Source organism: Camelina sativa, chromosome 1 (assembly GCF_000633955.1).
Source record: "Camelina sativa cultivar DH55 chromosome 1, Cs, whole genome shotgun sequence".
NCBI classification, from domain to species: domain Eukaryota; kingdom Viridiplantae; phylum Streptophyta; class Magnoliopsida; order Brassicales; family Brassicaceae; genus Camelina; species Camelina sativa.
This window is the reverse complement of record NC_025685.1, coordinates 18,936,965-18,961,857: the sequence shown is the minus strand read 5'-3', so window position 1 is coordinate 18,961,857 and position 24,893 is coordinate 18,936,965. Positions and strand designations below refer to the sequence as shown.

Sequence of the window (24,893 nt, the reverse complement as noted above, 5' to 3'; positions counted from 1 at the left end):
GAGCACCACATGTTATGTTTTCTACTATGGTTCATCACCTATTACATGGACAACGCAGAAACAGCCAACCGTGGCATTGTCATCATGTGAAGCAGAGTTCATGGCTGCTACGGAAGCTGCCAAACAAGCTATAGGATAAAGGAATTGTTAAGTGAGATACTAAGCGTGAAAGGAGAGAAGATCCTACTTAGAGTTGATAACAAAGCAACCATAGCTCTAACCAAGAACCCAATGTTTCACGGGAGAACTAAGCATATGCTTGCTAAGTACCATTTCGTTCGAGAGTGTGTAGAGAATGATCAAATTGAAGTTGATCATGTGCCAGGAGAAAAGCAGAAAGCTGATACACTTACAAAACCTTTAGGTCGGATTAAATTCAAGGAAATGAGGACTTTACTCGGAGTTGAAGAGATCAAGCTTCCCGGAGTTCGTGTTGGAATTACGGGGGAGAATGTTGGATAATTCCAACTTGTGTTAGAATTGTTATCTCATTAAGGAGAAGCTTAAGGAGATAAGAGATAAGGACACACAAACAAGTTCAAGATAAGGAGGAACTTATTGAGATAAGGCTTTGTGTTGTAATCCTATTAGAATTAGGAGTTGTCTAATCATTATAAATAGAGAGGTCTATGAAGAGGTGTTTCATATGACTTGAGAGAGATTTAGTTTTTGAGAAGTTTTCTAAATCAATAAGAAAAGGTGTTCCTACTTTCAAGTGTTTCAATCTTATAAGATCTATCCTGCCCCTTTTGTGTACAAACACACCATGTCTTATTTATAATTAAGTTTATAACCATACAGACACATAACGAATGGTGGTTAATATATTGTATATTTAGTGACCAGGCTGAGTCTGAACAGCTTCTCCAGCATAAGAACAGCACCTTAAGCAGCCACGATAACCTCTGTAGCAGCAGCCCTGGCGACAGTAACCTCCTCCGTTGTTTCCTCCTCCTCCATAACCTCTTCCGGGAACAGAGCCTCCACCGTAGCCTTGTTGATCAGGTTGCACTGTTTCACCCTCTTGCTTGACCGTGCCTGTCCAAACAACACACTATTTTAATTTGGCGGTTATTTAAGAAAACATTCTCTTAAAATCTTCTAGAATAATAACTAAGGTTGTTCTTAGGTTTACTCCATTTTAATTTAGAGTTTGTTAGCAAATTAATACATTTTGGAAACTTAATTGGGAAACTAATACATTCACTATTTAAAATTAAAAAAAGTAGGGTGTTTTGTAATAGAGAGTTTGTGAGATAAGGAGAAATGGTGGGGCATAGGTTTGGTGAGAAAATTACAAAAATGGGTATGTGTGGTAAGAAATAAAGGTTTTTTTCCCTCCAATTATAATTACTCAAATAATTGTTAATATAATCTAATTTTAGAAAACTTCTTATATACAAAAAAATACATTTTTTTCTTTACAGTATGATATAAATTTTATTTAATAATTTTTAAATATATTATATAAATCTTTTGTATCCGTATACGTTAGTATATGTACAGATGTCTATACACATTATTCTGTGTACAGATGTCTGTACACATTATTATGTGTACAGATGTCTGTACACATTATTAACTTTACAGATGTAATTTGTATAAAAATATTGATGTACAAGCATATGTACAAACATTTGAAACCCTAAGAATGAAATAATTTTCATTTGTACACTTGATAATGTGTACAGACATCTGTACACAGAATAGTATGTACAGACATTTGTACACTTAATTAGGTGTATGGATCTAAAATTTGTAAAAAAAAATTAATATTATCAAATAAAATCATCAAGCAAAATGCATATCCAATTATAAAGAAAAAAACATATAATTTTTTTTTTCTATAAAAATTTAGAACTTTTTTTAATTAGTCAGCATTTTTATTTTTAGATTATATGGAGCATATAATAAAGAAGAAAAAAAAATAAAAATAAATAAAAATAAAAGACTCAATGGCATGTGTTATAAATATTAAATGATGATGAGGGTTGGAAAGTCTTGTGAACAGTAGAAAACAGTAAAAATTGTGGTATTTGCTAATTGTAAATAGTGATTGTACTACTTTTACTGTTTTGAAAACTGTTTATTTTGCCAAATATCTCTTTAATTTATAGATACATGAGATGAATGGTTGTGTCATTCTTAATGACTTAACTAGTTTGAAAATTCAGGAAGAATAGTGGATCTCTACTTTTTTCTTAATGATTTATAAAAACGGCGTCTACGTCGACTATATAATTCGTACAAAACATCTAAATAGTTTGAGTTGGTCTAGATGCGTATGGTAAGGATTAAACATGTCGAACAAATCATATAGACTTTGAAAGGAAAAAAGAAGTTAGATAAAAATATAAAATGGTACGTTAGTTCAAATTTGCATCACTAACATCTATCTCTTCTTTCAAGTAGCTTGCCATGTAAAAAGTAGACTGAAATATAAAAAGAGAAACAAAACAATTTACATACCCAACTCCCTTCCTGATGCCGCAGCTACTTCGGTGACGACGAGAAGAACTGCAAAGAGTCTCAACAGAACCAAAGCCTTGGAAGTCATTTCTTCAACTTCCTAATAACTCTATGATTATGGAATGGATCAAAAGTTTCCCTCTATTAAAAGAAAACGATCGACGTGGAGGGAATGAGATCAAAGGCAGTGTTTTATCACAATAAAAACAAAGTGATAAGAAGATAAGTGTCAAAGCTTTTGTATGGGTTGATTGTGTTGTGGGCTCGTGGCACTTATGTTTTGGTTGTTGGATTCATTTTAAGAATATTCAAAACTCCATAAATGCAACTCCGTCTTCTAAATATTCTATCAACTTCTCAAACACAGCGCATCCACACACATATAGATATTGTTGTTGTTGTTGCTTTTTTAACAGAAATGTCGTCCACTAGTGTTGTACCGGTTCAGCTCACTGCTTTCGAACATAAATTATAAAGGAGCAATATAACTACTAAGGACTGACTTTACTCGATTTGTTTTTTCGTCAACTGTTGTAATTCATAACATAATTGAAAATATATGTTGGAAAAAATCAATAATGATTAGAATTGTCTGATTTTTTACTGTGTGTTACATGAGGCTAGTATATATATACTCAAGCCTAAGAAACTATGTTTAATAACAAAGAAATTCTTTTGTAGTATTCCAATATTTCCATATACGATCTACGGTAGAACCTCTATAAATTAATACTCAGTAAATTAATAACCTCTATAAATTAATAAATTTCTTCGGTCCCAAGTTGGGACTAGTGCAATTTTGGACACTATTTGATAATATAATAAAATAATATTTTTTTTGAAAATCCTTTGTAAATATATAGTCCCATCAATAATATAAATTAATAATTATATAGAATTATCCAAATATATGTATATATCGACACATTGATTTTTATTAGAGTTCATTTTTGATATTTTTACTGTATAACAATCTTTGAGTGCTATCGTCAAAACATGATAATTGTTATTTTCATTGTAATTGATTTAATAAAAATATTAGTTATAACCATTAAATCTTATTTTTAATGTTTTTTTACCAAATTAGGAAAGTCTCTCTATAAATTCATAATTATTAATTTATCGAGAAATTAAAACCTCTATAAATTAATAGCTTTTCTTGGTCCTAATATTATTAATTTATAGAGGTTTTACTGTACTAAATAGAACCCCCTAAAGTTGGAATGTGCAAATGACCTTGTATATTGAATTTATATTATCCAATGATTTCATAAAAAAATTGTGGCTGAAAAATTACAATATTTACTATATGTTTTTTTGTATATTGAATTTATAAGTAGTATATTTAACACAATTTATTCTGTCTCTGTACAATTTTTTCAAATTTAAAACTATAGTGTTGTTAATACAATACATTGCATGCCATCATTAATTTGAAATGCATTTATCATTTTACTACTATATATTTTGGCAGCTATAGTTATAAACTTATAATTATGAAACACATATGTACTTAAAATTATGATTGTTTGCATATTTTTACTAAGCATAATAATATCTCATACACAATAATTCAGCAAGCTGGTTTTGCAAGGTGCACACTTTTTACTGCAAGAACATGATTTATGTATTCTCTAAGTATATATATCTTACAACCAGTTATCAAACCATAGAATTTATGATCTTTCGCATTAACAAAAGCAATTCATTGGCCAGCGCCCCAGCCTTGTTTACCATCTACTTTTTTTGTCTCCAACCCTAAGAGTATTAATAATTATTAAACAAAAACTCTCTTTCACAAAAAACGAAAGAAATAACTACAAACGATTTATTTGTGCAAATAGCGAAGGTTACACTTAAACAGCGAGACATTACATTCTTGAGCTTTTTTCATTACACATTTGCCATGATTTACTTATTGTTACACACACACATAAGCGTATCCATAGATGCATTCCTGCATGTTGGTCATTATATTAGTTTTTTCCTTCTCCGTTGACCCCGTGGCCTCCTCCTCCTCCTTTGTGTCCTCCTCCATTGTATCCTCCATGGCCTCCTCCTCCTCCTCTGTTGTATCCTCCTCCTCCTCCGTTATATCCTCCTCCTCCTCCTCCTCTGTTGTATCCTCCTCCACCTCCTCCTCTGTTGTATCATCCTCCTCCTCCTCCTCTGTTGTATCCTCCTCCGCCTCCTCCTCTGTTGTAGCCACCACCATAACCATCCGGGTGCACAGTTTCCTCACTCTCTGGCAATATGTCAGCAAAAATGGTTAGCACGTGCAAATGTGCATTTTATGTTTAACTTCAGATAAGCATATAAATTCGGAAGTGCTCCTTCTTTAGTAAAAAGCTTTTGACTATACGTTCTATATAAAATTTGGATAAATATACCAGAAACCCACAACATAATTAAGTGAAGTATGTTGTGATTCTAGTAAGCAGAAATAATTAGATGAGACAGAGAGTTCTATTAGCCTCATAAACATAATATATATATATATATACTTATAAGGTTATATAGCCTCCAAAGGAAAAAGTATAGACTGAAATGTGTTAAAAGAATTTACGTACCTGGCTGCGTTGCCGCAGACACTTCGGAGACAACGAGAAGAATTGCAAAGAGACCAAACAGAATCAAAGCCTTGGAAGCCATTTTTTCTTTTCAACTTCTTATAACTCTCTTAGTATGTTAAACCAAGTGATGAGTTATATGCTACGCTGCATGCCCTCTATTTATAGAAAACGAGAAGGGGGGGAATGAGAAAAGTCAAATAAATGGTACAATAAAAACGAAGTGTTAAGGAGATAAGAATCAAAATATGTATACGTGTTTCATGTGTCGGGTCCCTTTATGTCCGTTCTTGGAATAAATTTGGAGCTCCGTAAACGGCTTACTCCACTAGTCTTTTAGATATTTCTACAAACTTGTTAAGTACAGCGCATTCGTTCGTACACATAACACATGTAGCCTTGTAGTTTTTTAGAATTCCTTTATTAATGGATTACTTATTATTATGTGGGCAGAAAAGTCGTCCACAGTGTTGTCTCTATTGATACTTGTTAAATATATCCCTTCCAATCTTTGCCGACAGAAAAATCTATATTCAGTGAAAATGAGTAACTATAATGAGTTAAGTAGACTATAGAGGAGCAATACGTAGTAACTACGAAGGACTTACTGATCTAAAAGTCTCAATAATTTTGCTTGGCTATATGATCATGACAAATAATGGAGACTTTATTGGGAATTTTGCTTGGCTATAGTTAATGCAGGCGCCGGATTGTTATCAAACTATCTATCCAACTAAATCCGAGCGAGGTACCTAAACGTAAAGTAGGCTTCATACATTCGTAGAGGAGATGAGTCTTATCAAAGTTATTGAGTATAGACATGTAGTTGCCATCCTTGCTAGGTACATTTTACTTGGACGTCAATTTCTTAACTATCTTTTTAACACGGTATCTCACACAGCTATCGTAAATTCGTAATACTTTGTTCCATATTTTTTTATATTTCAAGTACTATTAGACTACTCCATTGGTTATATACACTGAATATCTTTAATAATCTTTTAATATAAATTTAAGACACTTTCGCAGAGTGAGAAGAGTATTTTGGAGAACATACTAAAGACATTTCTTTAGACATTTTCTATCTTACATATCATTTTTCTATTAGTGTCCGACATTTTAAAAAATTAATCTAACTAAAAACACTCCACTTTTATCACCAATGGAAATGTTTTAACAATTTTTCTTAATTTTATATATAGACTGGAAGGTGGCGTCCTCCCATATATACACATTTTCACTTATAACTGTAATAAACATAGAAAATCCTTAATAGCATCGCATCATTTTATAATTTATATATATATATATATATATATATATAAGATAAAAATTTACTATACGCCGCATATATTTTTTTTAATAATTTTTTTTCTAATATACTAATTATGACTGGAAAAAGGCACCCAGAATTTGAAAATTGATTTTTAAAAGGTACCACATTTACTCATATTTTAGTAGTTTCTATTTTACTATTTTATTATATATATATATATATGCATAAATCAATAAAATATGTTATATATTACTTTTCTAAAATAAATTTACCGTATAATTAATTTTGGTATTTAAATTTTTTTACTGTTTTTTATCCTTTTAGTATGTCTATATATAACTTGTTACAAATGTTTGATCTGTTTTTATATTGTAATATACATATATTTTTCAGCAACTATTACACTTCAAGAACCTTAGTTTTTTTTCTGTTAAAATATATTTTTATGGTGCAAAATCTTAATTTGAATCATGTTGAAATTTTTTAGCATAGAAATTATTTAATTTATTAGTTTTAACTATGATTGTATAACTTTTTATATCATAGTAATTAGTTAAATCTATTATTTTATAACTTTTATAGGACAATTCTAATATAAAATTAATTTTCCAATTATGCTATGCCTCTTGTTCTTTAAATTTCGTAAAAATTTCCATCACTTTTCGTAGCTCAAAACTATCATTAATACATATCCGACAAAACATACCAGATTGCATAGAGAGATTTAGGGTCATCTAATGTACATTTTTAAAAGTTTGAGACTGGTAATACGATAAGCTCATAACCATATGAATCATAAACAAGAGTTAGAAACCGGGCGAAAAGATTTTCCGCAACTTTTAAATCGCACGGTGTCATTTTTTCCAAATAATCATAAAATGATTCGTATTATTAAGTTCAATGTTAACCAACTAATTAAAACCACTTAACAACTCCTTGGCGCATAAGGGATTTCTTGTAACATATGATGAATATTGAGTATTCGATCAGCAATAGAGAAAATTTTGACTATCTTCTTCTTCATATCCCTCGGCTCGATTACATGGTACCAAATGCATTTTATTCTGTTAAATTGTTAAATTTCACTCATTAAATATATATATTGTATTCATTATTCACCGTTATCGTTTATATTTGATCAGTTTATTTTGTTGTAGGAGAGAGATCGAGCAACGTTTGGTTAATCCAACCTAAACCAGAAATACATAGAAGAAACTGGAATAATTGGGGAGATCGGCCTAATCAGCTCACCATCATCCTATAAGAAGAAAAAGAAAGATAAATTTAAATCTAAAAAAGATAAGCTAAAAATCTGAGAAAGGTAAAAAAAAAAAAAAAAAAGATTCACTCGAGAAAAAGAAGCAAGCCAAGTTAAGAACATACTACGACTTCACATAAATTATAAGATCTTTGATCGAAAAAATGATCCACAATTTCACAGGAAGAACAATAGGCTTGATTATTCCCAGAGAAAACTCGAATTTGTTCCTAAGCTAGTTAAAAAGTTTTTGTAATCATCAAGCTTTGCTAATAAATTAAGAAAGAGGTTTTTTTTCATCCCTTATTAGTTTCCGGTTTACCATGCAGAATTTATACGTACATTTTTTTTCTTTCCCGTCATTCCACTATTTGATGTTCGATTTTACGGTTATTTTTGCTGTTCTTCGTATTAAACTGTTTAAATGGTATATGTTTTCAAGAACCACGATTTGAACTGTTCGGAAAATACTTTTTCAAATTCCCTTTCACTAACGCTTCTTTAATGCGCGAACAGTGACGTAACAACTAGAAAGTTTTACTTAAACGTAAACTTTTTATTTGCCAAAAAGAAAAGAAGAAAAAAATCACTATATGCCACCGTCCAAATTAACTCATTTAAAGGATATATGTATTACAAAGAAACATAAAAAGAGAGAGAAGAGAAGAAATGACAGTATTTGTTTCGCTAGTGAAGAAAGAGACAAATATGAGTGGCCCCGTATTACAAACATTATGTAGAAATTTCACATATTTTATGTTGATAAAGGTGAAAGAAAGGTAAAGAATATCTATAGGGGTTAAAAAATCTACTACAGTATTATAAATTTTCCTTTTCTGTTACCATATTTCACAAAAGTGGTCATCTCAAAAATTCATTTTTAAAAAAGCTATAGTTCTGTAGAAAACCGTTTAGATAACAGATCGCATAAGCTGACATTATTTGTATTCTTGTGATAAAGGACAGATTTGTCAATGGTAGATAATGTATGTGGAGTCTCGGGTGTGTTCAGGTTGGGATGATAATGGAAATGTTCATTAATTATTTAATTAATGCCTAATGGTGAGGTGTCTCATGGCTATGTGTGATCAAAAGACTCATCTAAGATCTCCTGAAACGTAGACCATACAAGTGTTAGAATTAACCTCACGTCAATTGATTGTCAGTTTTCGGGCCAAAACTTTCAAAAACAGTAGGTCAATAACTACGGATGAACGATGCTGACTCTTAAGAGAAAAATAGCTATCAATAGTATGGACCCCAGTTTAAAAATCGGCATCTAACCGATTAATCGGGCGTGTAGACGCTAAGCAGTGGTCAACCAGCGGGTTTAATGCAAAATCTATTAGTAAAATCGGTTTATAAATTTTTAATGGTTATTTAATTGATTTAAATTGAATTGAACTTTAAAGTCTATTAACTTTTTTGAATGGGTTATTAATTAATTTAAATCGTATTGGGCCTTAAAACCTATTCATTTTTGATTAAAAATTGATAGTCTACGATCAGGATCTTGGTTTAATCCTCTTTTTCTTGACCAAAAAAAAATCGTCTTCTTCTCTCAACAGTTGAAGCCAAACAACACTGAAAACCCTAATCTAGTGTCTTGTCTAATCTCAATTATGTCCAGAAATTGTACTTACTCAAATTGATTTTTATTTGTCAAGCCCCTCTCATCTTTCTATTCGTGAATCTACAAGTAATTTTTTAAAATCTCTAAATAATTACAATTTTGTAGCCGCTTAGGATGTCTTTGTCTATTCTCTCTGTTGCTTTGTCTAGCCGATCAAGATGTCTCGTGTATTGATTGGTTTCTATATCTCTGGTCAGCCGGTTTTTGATGTTTCTATCTACTAATGTTTTTGATTTTTTTGCATGTTAGAATGGTTTACGTACAACTAAAACGTAATTCTGATGATGTGGGTTGGGAATATGGAGTGTTGTATGATCCAAAAACTCCAGATAAGGTGAAATGCAAGTAGTGTGGAAAAGAAATGTCTTGTGGAGTTTATAGGATGAAAGAACATATTGCTCATCAAAGTGGAAATGTTTCTGTTTGCCCATTGACAACAAAGGAGGATCAAGCTAAGTGTAAGAATGCACTTATAGAAGCAAAGAGCAGGAAAACGAAGAAGAGAGTATGTGATAAAGAGCTTAGATCTTAGGTGAATATATATAAACCGCATTTGGATAGTGAACTGCAAGAAGAATTTGGAACTCAAGCGGCTTCTCACTTCCAAGGTCCCATTGATAAGTTTGCGAGTTTCATCAACCCTGAAGCTTCCTTAGCTGCACAAACCCGACAACAGAATATCCATGTTGCAATTCCTAAAGAGAAGACAAATGCTGTCCATCAATATTGTGCTAGGTGGATGTATGAGTCAAGTATCCCCTTTAATGCTATTGATAATGAAAGTTTCAGATTATTTTGTGAAGCATTGGGACAATTTGGACCTGGTTGGATTCCCCCTACTCAATTTCTTCTGGTTGTGAAAGAAATTGGAGTACATTTGAAGCGGTTAGTTTTTAATCTATGTTCAGCTTTTATGTTTGAGTTACTGATTAATTTCATATTTTTATGTCTGTTTAAGTATAGCTAGTATGTTACAGCCTTTCTTCTAATATCTCATATTAATTTGCAGATCCACACTAAAAAAAGGAATAGATTAATGTTCAATTGTCTAAACAGCCTAGTTTATATCCAGTTTAATGCAAGACTTTTAAAAAACACAAAAAAAAAAAGAACAAGGAGAAAGCGGTGGATGTGATCTTAGATGATGGTGTAATGAAGAAACTGTGGAAGATTGGATTGTGGAGCAACATCAAGAAGACTAAAGTACCGGTTTTGGTATTGTACCTATACCCAATATTCAAAGGTAAAAGAGCTTTATGATAATGATTTTGAATTTGAGGAAGAAGATGAAGTAATGGTTGACATGGATTTTGAAACTGAATGTATTCCATGGAACCCCTATGTTTTGTGACACACCAATGAGTTACTAAGGTTTGTTTTTCTTGTTGTGTGATTATTTATTGTTTAACGTGACACACCAATAATTCTTGTCATCTTGTTGGTTTTTGTTATTATTTTTGTTTGTTCTGTTGCAGTTGTAGATAATCAAAAAAAAATATTCACTAAACAAAAAAGTCTAACACATACTAATTACTTGATCATTGAAGAAAGTAAACAAAGAAGAAGTAATCTTCATTCTTTTTATGACTTTTCCATATTTTTTGTGTACTCAAGATCAAAACCATACTAATTTTTGTATATCATGTGATTGGAAACTTTTTTTTTCAATGTATAAATGTTTTTATTTTATAAAGCTTAAACAAATATTATTTAAAAAATAAAAGTAATGTAAAAATTATCAAAACTAGTCCCCGATTAATCCCCAATTTCTTTGCTAGGCGCTAGGTCCGTACTTGCTGCCCGACTAGCGCCCTAGTGATTTCTTAACCAGGGGTATGCACTATCGAAAAGTTCGTAAAAAATGCATTTTAGAAGAAAGAGACTCAACCAAAAATACAACAAATTCATTGGTCAAAGGGACTTTAAGAACTGTTGATGTCTTTGGTAATTTAAATATTCAATTTAGCTACCATATGCTACCAGTGTTTGTGTTTGTGTTTGCATTTGATGCAATATATTTCTATCAATTTTTTATTTAAATTTAATTTGCAATGATCAATATACTAGGAATATACGTAAATATTTTTTTTGGACAAAAAAAAACTTTCACTAATTAAATCTTCAAAAGAGGAAAGTTAATACAAACGAAAATTTAAACAATACGGTAAAAATAAAGATAGAGGTTTCATGAGTTTTCCAAAGAGATGATTAACTTTGAGAAGCTTGCAAACTTTGAAAAATCTTGTGAGACCAAGACGAATTTGACCATGAAGACAGCCTCCGCGAACTCGACCAACATGTGGCCATTGACGGCTTGCGCGATTAACGCATATGAGCTTTTAGAAGGGTGTGTCACGGGGGAGGCACAAGTTAGGTTTCTTTCCGACATGAGAGGGTTCAAAAGCATAAGCTCAAGGTTCTATAAACTTTTTGGAGTATAACTTAATCTTTTAGGAGAAGCTAAAATCGGGAAACTCAAATGATAGGTGCAAAATTGTAATAGAACAGGTGGGTCTTCCTTCACATAAATCCATAGAACATGAAAGTTAAAGAATTCCACACAAAGCTTGTAGCCAGTATAACACTTAAAATATGGAACAAACTCAAACTCACATCTTGTAGGCGATTAGAGAAGGTTGGGAATTGGGGTTTTAAGAGGGTTAAAACTGAAGCAGTATGTGCAAAACTGTAACATAACAGATGGGTCATTCCTCACATAAAGCTCTTGGCCATGGAGGTTAAGGAATTCCACACAAATCTCGTTGTTGAATTTATATTAAAACAAGAAAGCATATCCTAGGTTCAAACTGTTAGAAAATTGGTGGTTGTTGGGGATAGGGGTTTCGAGAAGGCTAATCCTGCAGTTGAAGCTACACTTAGGTGATTCTAGTAGCCAGGTTCTCAAATTGGGTTTGTTCCAACATATCAACATTGTCTGAATAGGTTCCAGATGATGTCTTCTATCAGATGGTTCCGTACTTCCACACAAAGTATCACTACGAAGGGATAAAGAGAACTTTAGACCAAACCTGGGTTTTGAGGTAATGAAATTGGAATACACCTTATGGATTTGGGTATAGATGGATGGAGAGCTGGGTCAAAGCCCATTCGGTTAGGAAGAGAGCAAGAAGAGATAACAACACATCTAAATGAGATGGACGAGAGGCGTTGAGGACGAGGATCTGGAGGTACTGGCAGATCTGAGGGGTTGAGCGATGAGGGAAGCAACATAGGCTCCAATGAAAGAAAATCAAAGCTTTAAGTAGAAAAAAAGTTAGAACTGTCACCATTATCATTTGGGAACCCACTAGAAGAGGGAAGACCTTGAAAACAAACAAGAAACCATATAAACAAGAAAAAGGGCTGGCGAGACGTAACCCTTGAAGCAACAAAGATGAAGTTTCTTCTCCAGAGGGAGAAAGGTTCTTCGGGAAATTGTAGAGGGATCCTGAGAGAGAAAGGACAAGGCCTTCTCAGGGAGGAGGAGTGACGAAGATCTGATGAAGGGTGGTCATTCTGAGCTATGGTTGAAGGCTTACAACGGCCACCTTGGTTTCTGTTGTTGGGTGAAACGACTCGACCCGTTTTTTTTAATAAATAATAATAATAAATAAATAACTCAAAAATATTTATTTAAATATGCATAACTCAAATCACCAAATAAGCAGCAGAAAATACCAATAATAATTAACCAATAATTAACCAGAATCATATACCAAAAACTAGCAACTTAAACCATGGTTCTAACACCAACATTCCAATTCTAGCAACCTAGCATAAACCAAAAACATAACAACTCCCTAGAACATCCTCCTCTTCATTGCCATGATCTCATAGTTACACTTTGCCTCTACCTGCACCACAAACACAAAGAGATGCGTGAGTATTACATGAAATACCTAGTGAGGCGATCCTCCCATCTACGAACTATACACACAAGCAAATCAAGAGTACAACTACAAATAAAATATAACAAACCAACCATTAAACAGAACAATCAATAACACTTTCACCATACCCACACATCATCACACAAGACAAGTCATAAAACTCAATCGCTTAGATAAGCTCATGGTCACGCACTCACCTTAACAAGTGATTCACGAAAATAACTACAACAAAAAGAGAAGCTCTCCCTTATCCAAGAACAACCAAACTCGCTCCTACAACCAATCACAACAACAAATAAATATTGAAAACAAACTGCAAGAAAAATCAGAAAAGAACAACCTCGCAAATGAAACCACGAAATCAAAATGTACTGTTAACTTTCCATTCCCTCTGGTGAAAAGAAAGGTCTAGACGTCCAGAAGCTTCTCACAAAATCTCAGCACGATCAGATCTCAGATGAAACCGCAATCGATCCCGAAAAACCCGCTGGTCTCAATCCGCGACTGAGAAGAAACGCCCCACAAAACTTCTGATATATTCTAGAATATTAACTCAAATTGTGACACCCTGGTTTTAGAGAAATGCGGAGAGGTTTAAAAGAATTGATTTGGCCACCTATGTCATCAATATGCACTTATCTTTTCGGTCTGGGGTCCTCAGTGAACTCCACAGTTAAGCGTGCTTATGCTGGAGTAGTCTCAGGTTGGGTGACCTTCCGGGAAATGACTGTAGAAACTGTGCGAGTGAGGACAAAACACAGGGAAATATCATGTGGTGATTTGTAGGGATGGTAACAAGTCTTTAAAATCTCTCGGTCGTCGGATAGAGATGGACTCACGGGCCTAGTGAGAGGATGAGACCCATTAAGGAAGGTGGGCTCATGGACTAAGACTGGACATGGAAACCCAATAAGAGGTGGCGGTCGGGATGTTAAAGTTGGTATCAGAGCCAACCCAGACGAGTGTGGAGTCGAGTGGGCTCACACCGTCGAGGATGACGGTCTTGGTGCGCAACGAGGACGTTGTGATCTGTTAGTGGGGGTGAATTGTGACACCCTGGTTTTAGGGACATGCGGAGAGGTTTAAAAAAACTTATTTGGCCACCTATGTCACCAAAGTGCACTTATCTTTCGGTCAAGGGTCCTGAGAGAACTCCACAGTTAAGTGTGCTTATGCTGAAGTAGTCTCAGGATATGTGACCTTGCGGGAAGTGACTGTCGGAACTGTGTGAGTGAGGACAAAACACAGGGAAGAATCATTTGGTGATTTGTAGGGATGGTAACAAGTCTTTAAAATCTCCCAGACGTAGCAAACCGGCTATCGGATAGAGATGGGCTCACGGGCCTAAGAGAGTACGTAAGGCCCATTAATAAAGGTGTGCCCATGGACTGAGATTTGACATGGGAACCCACTAAAAGGTGGCGGTCGGGGTGTTACAAGTCCACAACCCTTGAATAAAAACCCATCAACAATAACGTAGTCATCATTGTTTCCATGTTGAGCATCAGTCCAAATCTTTCCAAAAAAAGGATCAACTCGGTAGTGATCAGGAAGAACTGAAAAGCCAACAACCGAAACATCCACCGAAGCTACCAAAGCATGAAGACGACTCGATTAAGTGTTCCTGTCTTATGCTTAATAACAAAAGTGAATTGTTGGAGGTAAGAAAACCAAGCAACATGTCGTGAGGATACCTATACCGAACTGTAATCTTGTTAATTGGGCGGCTATCAACACACATTCGCCACATACCATCTTTCTTTGGAATAAGAAGAGTTAATACCGCACACAGACTAAGAATTTCACGCAAATATCCTTTTAACAACAATTCTTCAACTTGGCGACGGAGGTCATCATGATCTTGTGGTGACATACGGTAATGTGGTCTATTTGGTAAGGAAGCGTTTGGAGTTAGTTCGATGCAATGTTGAATGTAACGTAAAGGAGGCAGACGAGAAGGCAAATCCTCTAGAAACACATCACTAAATTCAGCTACAATATACTGGAATTCAGTTGGCACATCGCAGCTTAGGGGTGACGACACAGGTTTTAAAATAATAGCCATTCCGCCGTTAGTCCTCTCGCATTGTTCAAAGAATTGTGTGGCCTTAACAAACAACACAGGTTGTGAAGACTTTGTTGGGATAAAAACTGGATCTGAATTTGTGTGAGTTTGTGAAGATGGATCTGAATTTGGCTTCCTCTTGTGGGTGATCAATAACCTCCTCATCATAGATAACTTCTTCCTCACCAAACAGGACGCACTTAGGACAAGAGGCTTGGTGATGCCCTGTTTCCTCGCAGTTAAAACACTTAAATGTCAGAGATCATATAGGTTTCATTGTCGAGGTTGTGTTACTGACACATTGAGCAGGAGACAATGCAGGTTGATTTGTTTTAATGGCGTAGCTAGCTTTGCCATTAGAAACAGATCGAAAACGAGGGGTAGATGAACTCCACGCAGGATTTGGACACAAATTCTGCTCAATTAACACAGCTCTTTGATGTGCTTCAGAAATCGATGATGGATTAAAGAGCAAAAGCTGATTTTGTATATGCTGCTTAAGACCTCCACTGAAACGTGAAACAGAGTTCTCCTCTGCCTACAGGCTGTTGCGAGCAAGCAGAGAAAAAACTCAGATGAATACTCATCAACACTTCGAGTTCCTTGTCGTAAATTCTAAAATTGGGGTGTAAACTGTCCTTGCATAATTGTAAGAAAGAAAGTAACGACGCATATGCTTCTTCAGTTTTTCCCATGAATCCACACGACTTTTTCCTGAATTAACTCGCTGGACTTTGAGTTGTTGCCACCAGGCCGAAGCTCTACCTTTAAACCTTGTTGCCACAAGAGGCACACACTTGTCACCAGGGACACTTTTGAAGTCTAATAACTCTGTCGCACTTAACCACTCAAGAAAGTCCTCTGGTTTCAAGCTGCCTGAGAACTCCAGAAGATCAAGTCGAAAAACCGACTCCCAACGTTGATTTTATCCTCCCAGAACAGCACCTAATTCTCATTGCTGGTTTCCCCCGGCGAACGGATTGTCATCATCCACTTCAGAATCTGCATCAAAAACCGGATCATTCCGATTAGGTTGTATCGGTTGTGCTTGAGCCTGAGCTTGAAGCACAGCTCTCTCACAGTGTTTGCAATATAATCTTGCATAATTTGCCTTCGATTCTGAGAAAACTCGGTGAAAACCTCACGGTAAGCATATGTCTGCTCGTCATGGTTTTGTTGTTGAATCTTTTTCGGAGGTATGGTGAAAGAACGTTTCTGAGTCTGATACCAACTAATGTAGCACCTAGAAGCGTAAAAGACAAGAAACTCAGGATCTGCAGAATCTTGAGTAACTTTTCGATAATTCTTGTTTGAACAGAGAAATTGAACAAGAGTTTGAGAAAGTAATTCTCTTTTATTAATCAAAAAAAACAAAGAACAATAAATCTCATAATCTCCTTCTTATACTACTTGTGCAATAAACTAAAAACCCCTAAGCCAATGTCGGTAAACTAACGAACACAAAAGAAAATAATTCAACAACAAAAAGCCCACATAGAAACCAAAATTAAAACTTTCGTTGCAGTGCATGAAAGTGTGTAGTGACGCTGCATCAATTTCTCTCTAAAGCATCAATTGCTTTTGTTCCCTAAGTAGCCACTAACTCTTTCTTAGTTGCCTCTACAAATGTTTGTGGCTCAGAAGTAGAATTAATAAACGAAAGTCCTGTCACAACACGAGAATTTAGCCAAAAAAGACATATAATTTGCAACTAGATAGCAGGAGTAGTAATCATTTGATGCTATGTCTTGGTTGAGATACGTCTTGGTCTAGCTTTGATGCTAGTTATTGTTGTGACACTGCTCTCGGCATATAGCATTTAGTATTATTATTTTTCGGTTACACTGATGATGCCTTTTAGTGTATGTTCAGTTCCTTTTCTATGGTACCAAATCCAGTAAGTTATTGCTTGTCTACCACCATATGACACAAATACATATTCAGATTATCTAGTTTCTTTTCAATATTGAGTTTTCCATCTCTCTGTTTGCATTTAAATGTATCCGATTAGGAATTTATCTTTCTTAATAAATAAAAACATTTGTTTACAATGTTGACTATAACTAGGTAAAGATGTGTGTTATGTACAAATGACCTTTCAATTGATTTACAAATTTAGTTATAGTAATACATATATGTATTAGAAATGGATAATAAATAATATTATAATATAAACTCGATATTTACTTATATTAATATTGTGTGGTTGAAAAATAACATTATTAATTATATGTTTTTTTTGTTTTTTTATGTAAATAGTAGTTACTAGATTTAAAACATGTCATTTTGTAGCACGGGTTTGATTTTGTTTTTTTTTTATTACTATTTTGTTGTGTTTTTTTTTGTATATTGTTTGTAAATTTTTCTTAATTTGTTTTTGAACTTGTTGGTATGCGGACTATTTTTAATAATTAATTGTAGTTTACAATAAATAAAATTGAGCATTCAAAATTCTTGTAAAAATTGGAATTTAGTAATCTAATTTTGCTAAAATTTTATTGTATACTTTATGCATTTTAATATATATAAGGTAACCACTTGAATGACATCCTCTTAGCAAAAACATAAGATTATGAATTTTGTTTCTTGTAACTTCTTTTAGTGAAAAATTATTTTACTTTAAGAAAACAACATAAGTCTTATTTTATTATTCTAAATAATGTTTTAAGTCTGATCCATAAAGAAAACCAAAGTATTAGTCAACTAAGTTCTGTCACAAATTACCTATTTTTACTTTTATTTTAGTTAATAGTTAATATTGTAAATAACTGAACTAAAATATATTTATCATTATAAAGATTTAAATAAATTTTTAGCTTAATTTTCCTTATAAAATATATATATATATATATATATATATATATATTTTATGTTGGTTTGAGTTATTTGTTTTGTATAGAGATTTTTGAAAAAAAATGATTTTCTTTCCGTAAAAATCATATTGATAACGTAATAACTAGAAAATGATTATATAAACAACCAAATAAGTTTAAAGACAAAATATGTTATACCAAAAATGAATATGTTGTCCAAAGAAAACACCCTAACTCTCTAGAAAATTTTACTTTTACTTCAAATTTGTATTCTCTATTGAAGAAATTTATGGTGATTTAGCAAATTACTTAACATGATCTAGATTATGCCCAACAACTCTTTTAATTACCATATCTTTAGAAAACTTTTTCCATAGCTACAACTTTATTTGATGAGCCTTAAATCTCACTCCAAAATTTGCATATGTTCTAGATAGCAAAGTAGAGGCTACTATAACTAACACAACACACTTTTTATTTGGGTTTTGCTCAATCCTGTGGCCCATTAACACCTCTCATTACCAAAACAGTTCAAGCCCAACTTCCCTTGTTGACTTGTTCGTTTCTCTTTTTGTTGTTGACCTTCTTTATCGACAAGGCATCTTCTTTTTCTTCTCTGTTCTGCTTTGTTTCATCTAAATGAAGCTGTCTCCTTGCATGTTTAAATGGAGGACTCAATTCCAGTATTGTGTCTATATCAATCGAATACACAACTCAAAAGTTTAAGCATTCAGATTACTAATGACTTTTACACTAAGAAAATCGCAAAATACAACCCTAAACCATCAAAGGTTATGAACAAATTTACACAAAAGTAATAGAATTCAATTTATAAAAATTTGAAGGCGTTACAAATATGATTATAGCTAATAAACCTGATTTCAACGGATTGATTTATAGGAAAACCTATAGAAAGAGAATCAGGGAAGGGGAGAAGCATCATGTTTAGACGGGATACGAAATCTAGTNGTGCTAATAGATTTTCAAAGCAAAAATCTAGCTGGGATTTGACAAACGAAACGAAGGATCTATTATAAGAAGAATGATGCCCAATATAATTATGAAGACACAAACAGATTCTGGTGAATCGACAAAGAAGAAGTTGAGCATAAACACATAGATTCTGGTAGATCGAAAAAGAAGAAAACATCATGCCGAAGAAGAAAGAACCAAAACAGCGACGAAGAAGAAGAAGAAATTGGAGAATAGATAAAACGTAGAGAAAAAATCGAGGAGAAGATAAAACAGTATCTCCTTCGTTTCTCTTTTGTTTAGTCCACATAAGAAAATAACTCACATGTATTAATTGTTTTAATTTGATAGGCTGCTGATTTTTTCTGAGATGTCAACACCAGCTTCAATGTTGAGGCTGATGTGTTAGAAGAGAGAAACACATTTTAGTTTTATTGTATTGATTCTTTACATCGTTAATTCGATATGCATTAATCGTTTAGTTTTATGATTATGAAACGAAGATACTTATACGAAGATACGAAGATATTATGTTTATTTGCATTTATGTATACATTTCCTACGCCCTACAAAAGCAATTCATTGGCCAGCTTTGTTTACCATCTACTTTTTGTCTCCAACCCTAAGAGTATGCATAATTCGAGAGATATAACTACAAACGATTTATTTATGCAAATAGCGAAGGTTACACTCATACACAGAGACATTACATTCTTAAGCTATTTTATTACACATTCGCCATGGTTTACTTATTGTTACAAACACACATAAGCGTATCTATAGATGTAATCCTCCATGGTGGTCACTATATTAGTTTTTTCCTTCTCCGTTAACCCCGTGGCCTCCTCCTCCTCCTCCTCCTCCTCCTTTGTGTCCACCTCCGTTGTATCCTCCTCCTCCGTGGCCTCCTCCTCCTCCTCTGTTATATCCTCCTCCTCCTCCTCCTCTGTTGTATCCTCCTCCGCCTCCTCCTCTGTTGTATCCTCCTCCGCCTCCTCCTCTGTTGTATCCTCCTCCGCCTCCTCCTCTGTTGTAGCCACCATCAGGGTGCACAGTTTCCTCACTCTCTGGCATTTTTTCAGCAATAATGGTTAACACGTGCAAATGCGAGTTTTTATTTTAACTTCAAAAATGCAGATAAATTCGGAAGTGCTCCTTCTTTACTAGAAATCTTTTAACTATACGTTTATTAGGTTCTACATAAAATTTGCATAAATATACTAGAAACCCACACCATAATTAAGTGAAGTATATATGTTGCCACTCTAGTAAGCACAAATATGTAGATGACATAGAGTTCTTTTAGCCTCATAAACATAACAGATTTTTTTTTTATATATAGGTTAAATAGCCTCCAAAAGGAAGAAGTATAGACTGAAATGCATTATAAAAAATTTACGTACCTGGCTGCCTTGCCGCAGAAACTTCGGAGACAACGAGAAGAATTGCAAAAAGACCCAAGAGAATCAAAGCCTTGGAAGCCATTTTTTTCCTTTCTCAACTATTTCTTATAGCTATCTTAGTATGCGAAAACAAGTGATGAGTATAAATAATGTTAAGCTGCATGGCCTCTATTTATAGAAAATGAGTTGGGGGAAATGAGAAAAGTCAAATTACTGATTTTACAATAAAAACAAAGTGGTAAGGAGATAAGATATACGTGTTGCATGTCTCTTGGTCCCTTATATATGGTCCGTTGTTGGAATAAAATTGAAACTCCGTAAACGGCTACTCCACTAGTCTTTAAGATATTTCTACGAACTTATTAAACACAGAGCATTCGTTCGTACACATAACACATGTAACCTTGTAGATATTTAGAATTCCAATTTGGACAGAAAAGTCGTCCATAGTGTTCTCTATCGATACTTGTTATAAGTATATTCGTTCCAATCTCTGCCGACATACAATTCTATATAGTGAAAATGGGTAAATTAAATACGTGAATTAGAGGATAGAGAGGAGCAATACGTAGTAAATACTAAGGACTTACTTTAAAGGTCTCAATATTTTTCTTGGCTATGTTTATATATCATGAAACATAATGGAGATTTTATTTTAAAAAAATTGATTGGCTATAGTTGATTGCTATCAAACTATCTATCCAACTAATCCAAGGAACCTAAGCGTAAAGTAGGCTTGATACAATCGCAGAGAAGATGAGTCTTATCCAAGTTATTGAGTGTAGATGTCATCCTTGCCAAGGTACATTTTACTTAGACTTGAATTTCTTATCTTTTTTTTTTGTTTGTTATTATAACCTTCCTTTAATATAATTTTAAGAATTTTTGGAAGGTCGTGTTCCATCAATACACATTTACTTATAACTGTAATAAACCTAGAAAATTCTTAGTAGAATCGCTTCTCTTTATGATCATTTTTATTACATATTCTTTTACTTACAACCGTCTTATAATTTTTAGTTTCTTACGAAAATTTGTAATATCAGTTTTTTTTTTTTTATGTATATTGTCACTTATAAATAACATACATAGAAAATGCTCTGGAGAAGAATTAAAAAAAAAAAAGCTTTGGAGAGTCGGAATTAATTTCAATCACCGCATGTTATACTAATCACCCTTAACATTTTATATTGCGAAAGATGTTTTAGATGTATTTGATTAATCTTCACTTCAAACCATTTCCAACATTCCTAGAAATATTGTTGAAGAGCGGCGTCTCTTTTTCTTATCTATTAAATTTCACTTAATTTATTTCCTTTGATAGATTTTCAACAAGCTTTCTCTTACATCAGATAAAACTGACCTTTTTATTGTATTCATTAAGAACTTATGTATTTTCAAAGAAATTTTGTAATAAACGGTTCATTCTGTACTTTATGCTAGTATTTATTAAATGAATTCAAATGATTAAATTTATAAAACTACCATTCTTGAAGTATTTTTTTAATATAAAATTGTTTATATATATATAGATATTATTTGAATTATTTACTTGAAACAATTATATTAAAAATATATAAGTAGATATTATTATGTATTTGGGTTTGATATTATTTTTTAATTTTTATCATTATTTCTAATCATTGATACAAAATAATATAATATATATATAATTTATTTAAAGTTAAAAATCGTAAATAAATGTAATTCGTCGAAGAATATAAAAATTAATTATTTTTTATTAGATACTGTTTAAAATTTTGTTATACAAAGAAAAATATTTTGTTGTTCTAATCCTATAGTACTTACAGAAAAATAGAATTGTAAGAAACACGATTTAATACAGAAAGCACAAAAAAAACTAGTGATGGTAACTCAATTTATTATCTAATGCGCAATAAATGTCCGAATAAACATATTAGATTGCATAATATAAAGAGATCTAGGGTCCAATGTGAATGAATTTTGTAATTACTATATAATAAAAGCATCGTTTAAAGTTTCGTATCTAGTACAGTCGCTTTGACTATGTATGGATGTAGCTCACCCAAGAAACCTTCTACATCAGCTAATTCTTCTAAATGGAAATAGCCCAAATAATTTACAAATAAAACCTCCACTTTACTAGTAATGGAGGGGGTTCGCGTCTGATGGAGCGCGGACCTCTTGCTTGCAGGAACAGCAGCACTACGTATCATAAGCAAGAATTAGAAACCGGACCAATAGAGAACGAGCTAGTAAGAGGTTTTAAAGTACTATAAAACTAATCCTAATAAAGTATGATTAAATATACGACAAGATCTCACTCTACAGTCTACTGATCCAAAAGGACTTTTCCGCAATTTTTGACCTGATCAACCACAACCAGTTTGTGTTTTTTTTTTCCTATGGTCATTTTTGTGCTATTTTCATTTTCGTTTAGTAGTATATGTGAAATCAAGAAGGATTTAGTATCTATGATCTAAATAATCGTGGAGGTTTTCTAAATTCTAAGATATATATAATACTAGTGTAATGGCCGACGCTATGGGCGGAAAAGTAAATTAGAATTTTTTTTTTGTTATATTATCAAAATAATGCTTTTAACAAATTCTCTATTTCAAACCTTTGTAGCACATATAAAAAATGAATTGAATAAAATATTGTGTAATATTATCAAAATAATGCTCTTAACAAATTCTCTAATTCAAACCTTTGAAACACATTTACAAAAAAAAATTGGTTATCTATAAGAAGAGATTAGCTTACATGTAATGTAAACTTTGTAATCCATGTGTCAGTGCCATTCTAATAAACGAATAATTAAGTTTAGGGAGATGTGTATTTTATGTGTCGTATATGATTATGGGTGTAAGTGCATAAATTCTGTTGCAAAGAAATTAAAGACTTTGGTTAACTCAATAAAACGCACAAAAAAAAAAAAACTGGTGACGTCCATGTAGCGCCGTAAACCAAGTCATCAAATCGTGCAATGAGAAAAGATCGAAGAGCAATCAATTGAAATTATTTGAAAAGTAAAATGATAAATTATATGAATTTCTACTATAATTAAAGTTGGTATATTATTCGTGTTGATCCCACGTACGGTAAGAGACTAAGAGAGAGATCTTTTGTTTCAAGATAACCAAAAAGCTTTGAGCAGGAAGAGTATAGGAGTGCAGATATATAATTGGTGTGTTTTGGTTAGTATAGTTTGTGGTTGTGGTCATGGTGTTGTACTCTTCTTGAGTTAGAACTTTGAAGCTCTGAAGCTAGCTGTATGTTTTGAGTCGTGTCTCTTCTGATCGTGAAACAAAATAGCAATGAAAATAAAGATGGATGAGTTATTATAAATCAGTTTTTTCCAAGAGAACATCACTTGTAAGCAAAACAAAGTAAGATATTTTCCTTTGCAAAATAAAGTAAAAACAAAGACAAAAGTTATGTTTTAAACAAAGTCTTACAAAAAATATGTTCCTTTTAACGTTTATTACTACTTGAAACACCACAATTAAAACTTGCAATTTATCTGAACACAACAAAAAAAAACGTCGAGGATAAATATTTATGTTTTTTGTTAATTTGCGAAGTTTCTTAAGTCTTAAAAGCTTTGCATCATATATATAGCATCAGACTAATAGATGGGATGGTAACAGTAAATAGATCCTTATGGAGTTGAACCATCTAACTATTGGTTTGACAGTTAAGGAAATAGAATTGGATGAAACTAAATAGATCATAAATCAAAAAGACGATCTGCTATCTATAAGAACTGGTGTCTTGTTAGAGCAAAGCAATTCCATTTGGATCATAAATAAGCTTCACATTATTTGCTACTAATTGAGATTAGGTACCTGCAGATAAGAACATCTGTTTGGGGTCAGAGATTTCGAATGAAGAGACGACGGCTAATTAGAAACTGGAATCTGAACCTGCAAATCCAAAAGAAAAAAATTTGAGAAATAAAGAATTTGATGATCATTTGAAAACGAAGATGAGAAATACGAAACAAAATGTGAATTGCAAAGAAGAAGGTAAGTACATGTGATGATGTGAATCTAAAAGTAGAACATGAAACGACAACTTCAATTATTTTTTTACTTGATAGAAGGAAGAGAAGCAGAGGCTTCTTGTAGAAAATCATGTTGCTGTTCTATTGTTAAAGAAAGAAGCGGAGTGGAGCATTTGAGATCATGGGAAAAAATAAGTTGAAGCGTAAACCTACTTTTACACGATCTTTTGTATTTTTCCGTTAATTAAAAAAATAAATCTGATGTGCCTTAATTCTATTGGACATGTGACTTGTGCTTTATAGTATAAAGGATATATCTGATTATTACACAATTTAATTAACTCAAATATGTGTAATATTTGCTCAGTGTTAACCACTAATAATCCTTGAGCGCCTATGAGAGTTTCTTGTAACATAAGCAGAACGCTGAGTATTGGATCAGTAATAAGCAAAAATTGTGCATCTTCTACTTCATACATCTTTGGCTCAATGACATGGTACCAAAAGCATTTTGTTCTGTTTCATTATTGAATTTCACTCATTTTTTATTTTT

The 24,893-nt window shown here is 32.9% G+C and overlaps 1 protein-coding gene and 2 long non-coding RNA genes across 3 annotated transcripts; all 3 read right to left on the bottom strand.

The window, feature by feature from the left end:
- LOC104698972 (glycine-rich protein 3-like) lies at window positions 687–2,803 on the bottom strand. Its single transcript, XM_010414341.2, has 2 exons — window positions 2,470–2,803; window positions 687–1,038 (listed from the first exon to the last, which is right to left on the bottom strand). Exons 1-2 carry the CDS (start codon window positions 2,555–2,557, stop codon window positions 836–838), a joined length of 291 nt encoding a protein of 96 aa, XP_010412643.1. The 5' UTR covers window positions 2,558–2,803; the 3' UTR covers window positions 687–835.
- On the bottom strand, window positions 4,649–5,179 carry LOC104698968. Its single transcript, XR_753354.1, has 2 exons — window positions 5,040–5,179; window positions 4,649–4,714 (listed from the first exon to the last, which is right to left on the bottom strand). It is a non-coding gene; the product is annotated as an uncharacterized LOC104698968 (long non-coding RNA).
- LOC104698961 lies at window positions 23,817–24,517 on the bottom strand. The gene is made up of 3 exons (XR_753353.1): window positions 24,371–24,517; window positions 24,183–24,260; window positions 23,817–23,857 (listed from the first exon to the last, which is right to left on the bottom strand). It is a non-coding gene; the product is annotated as an uncharacterized LOC104698961 (long non-coding RNA).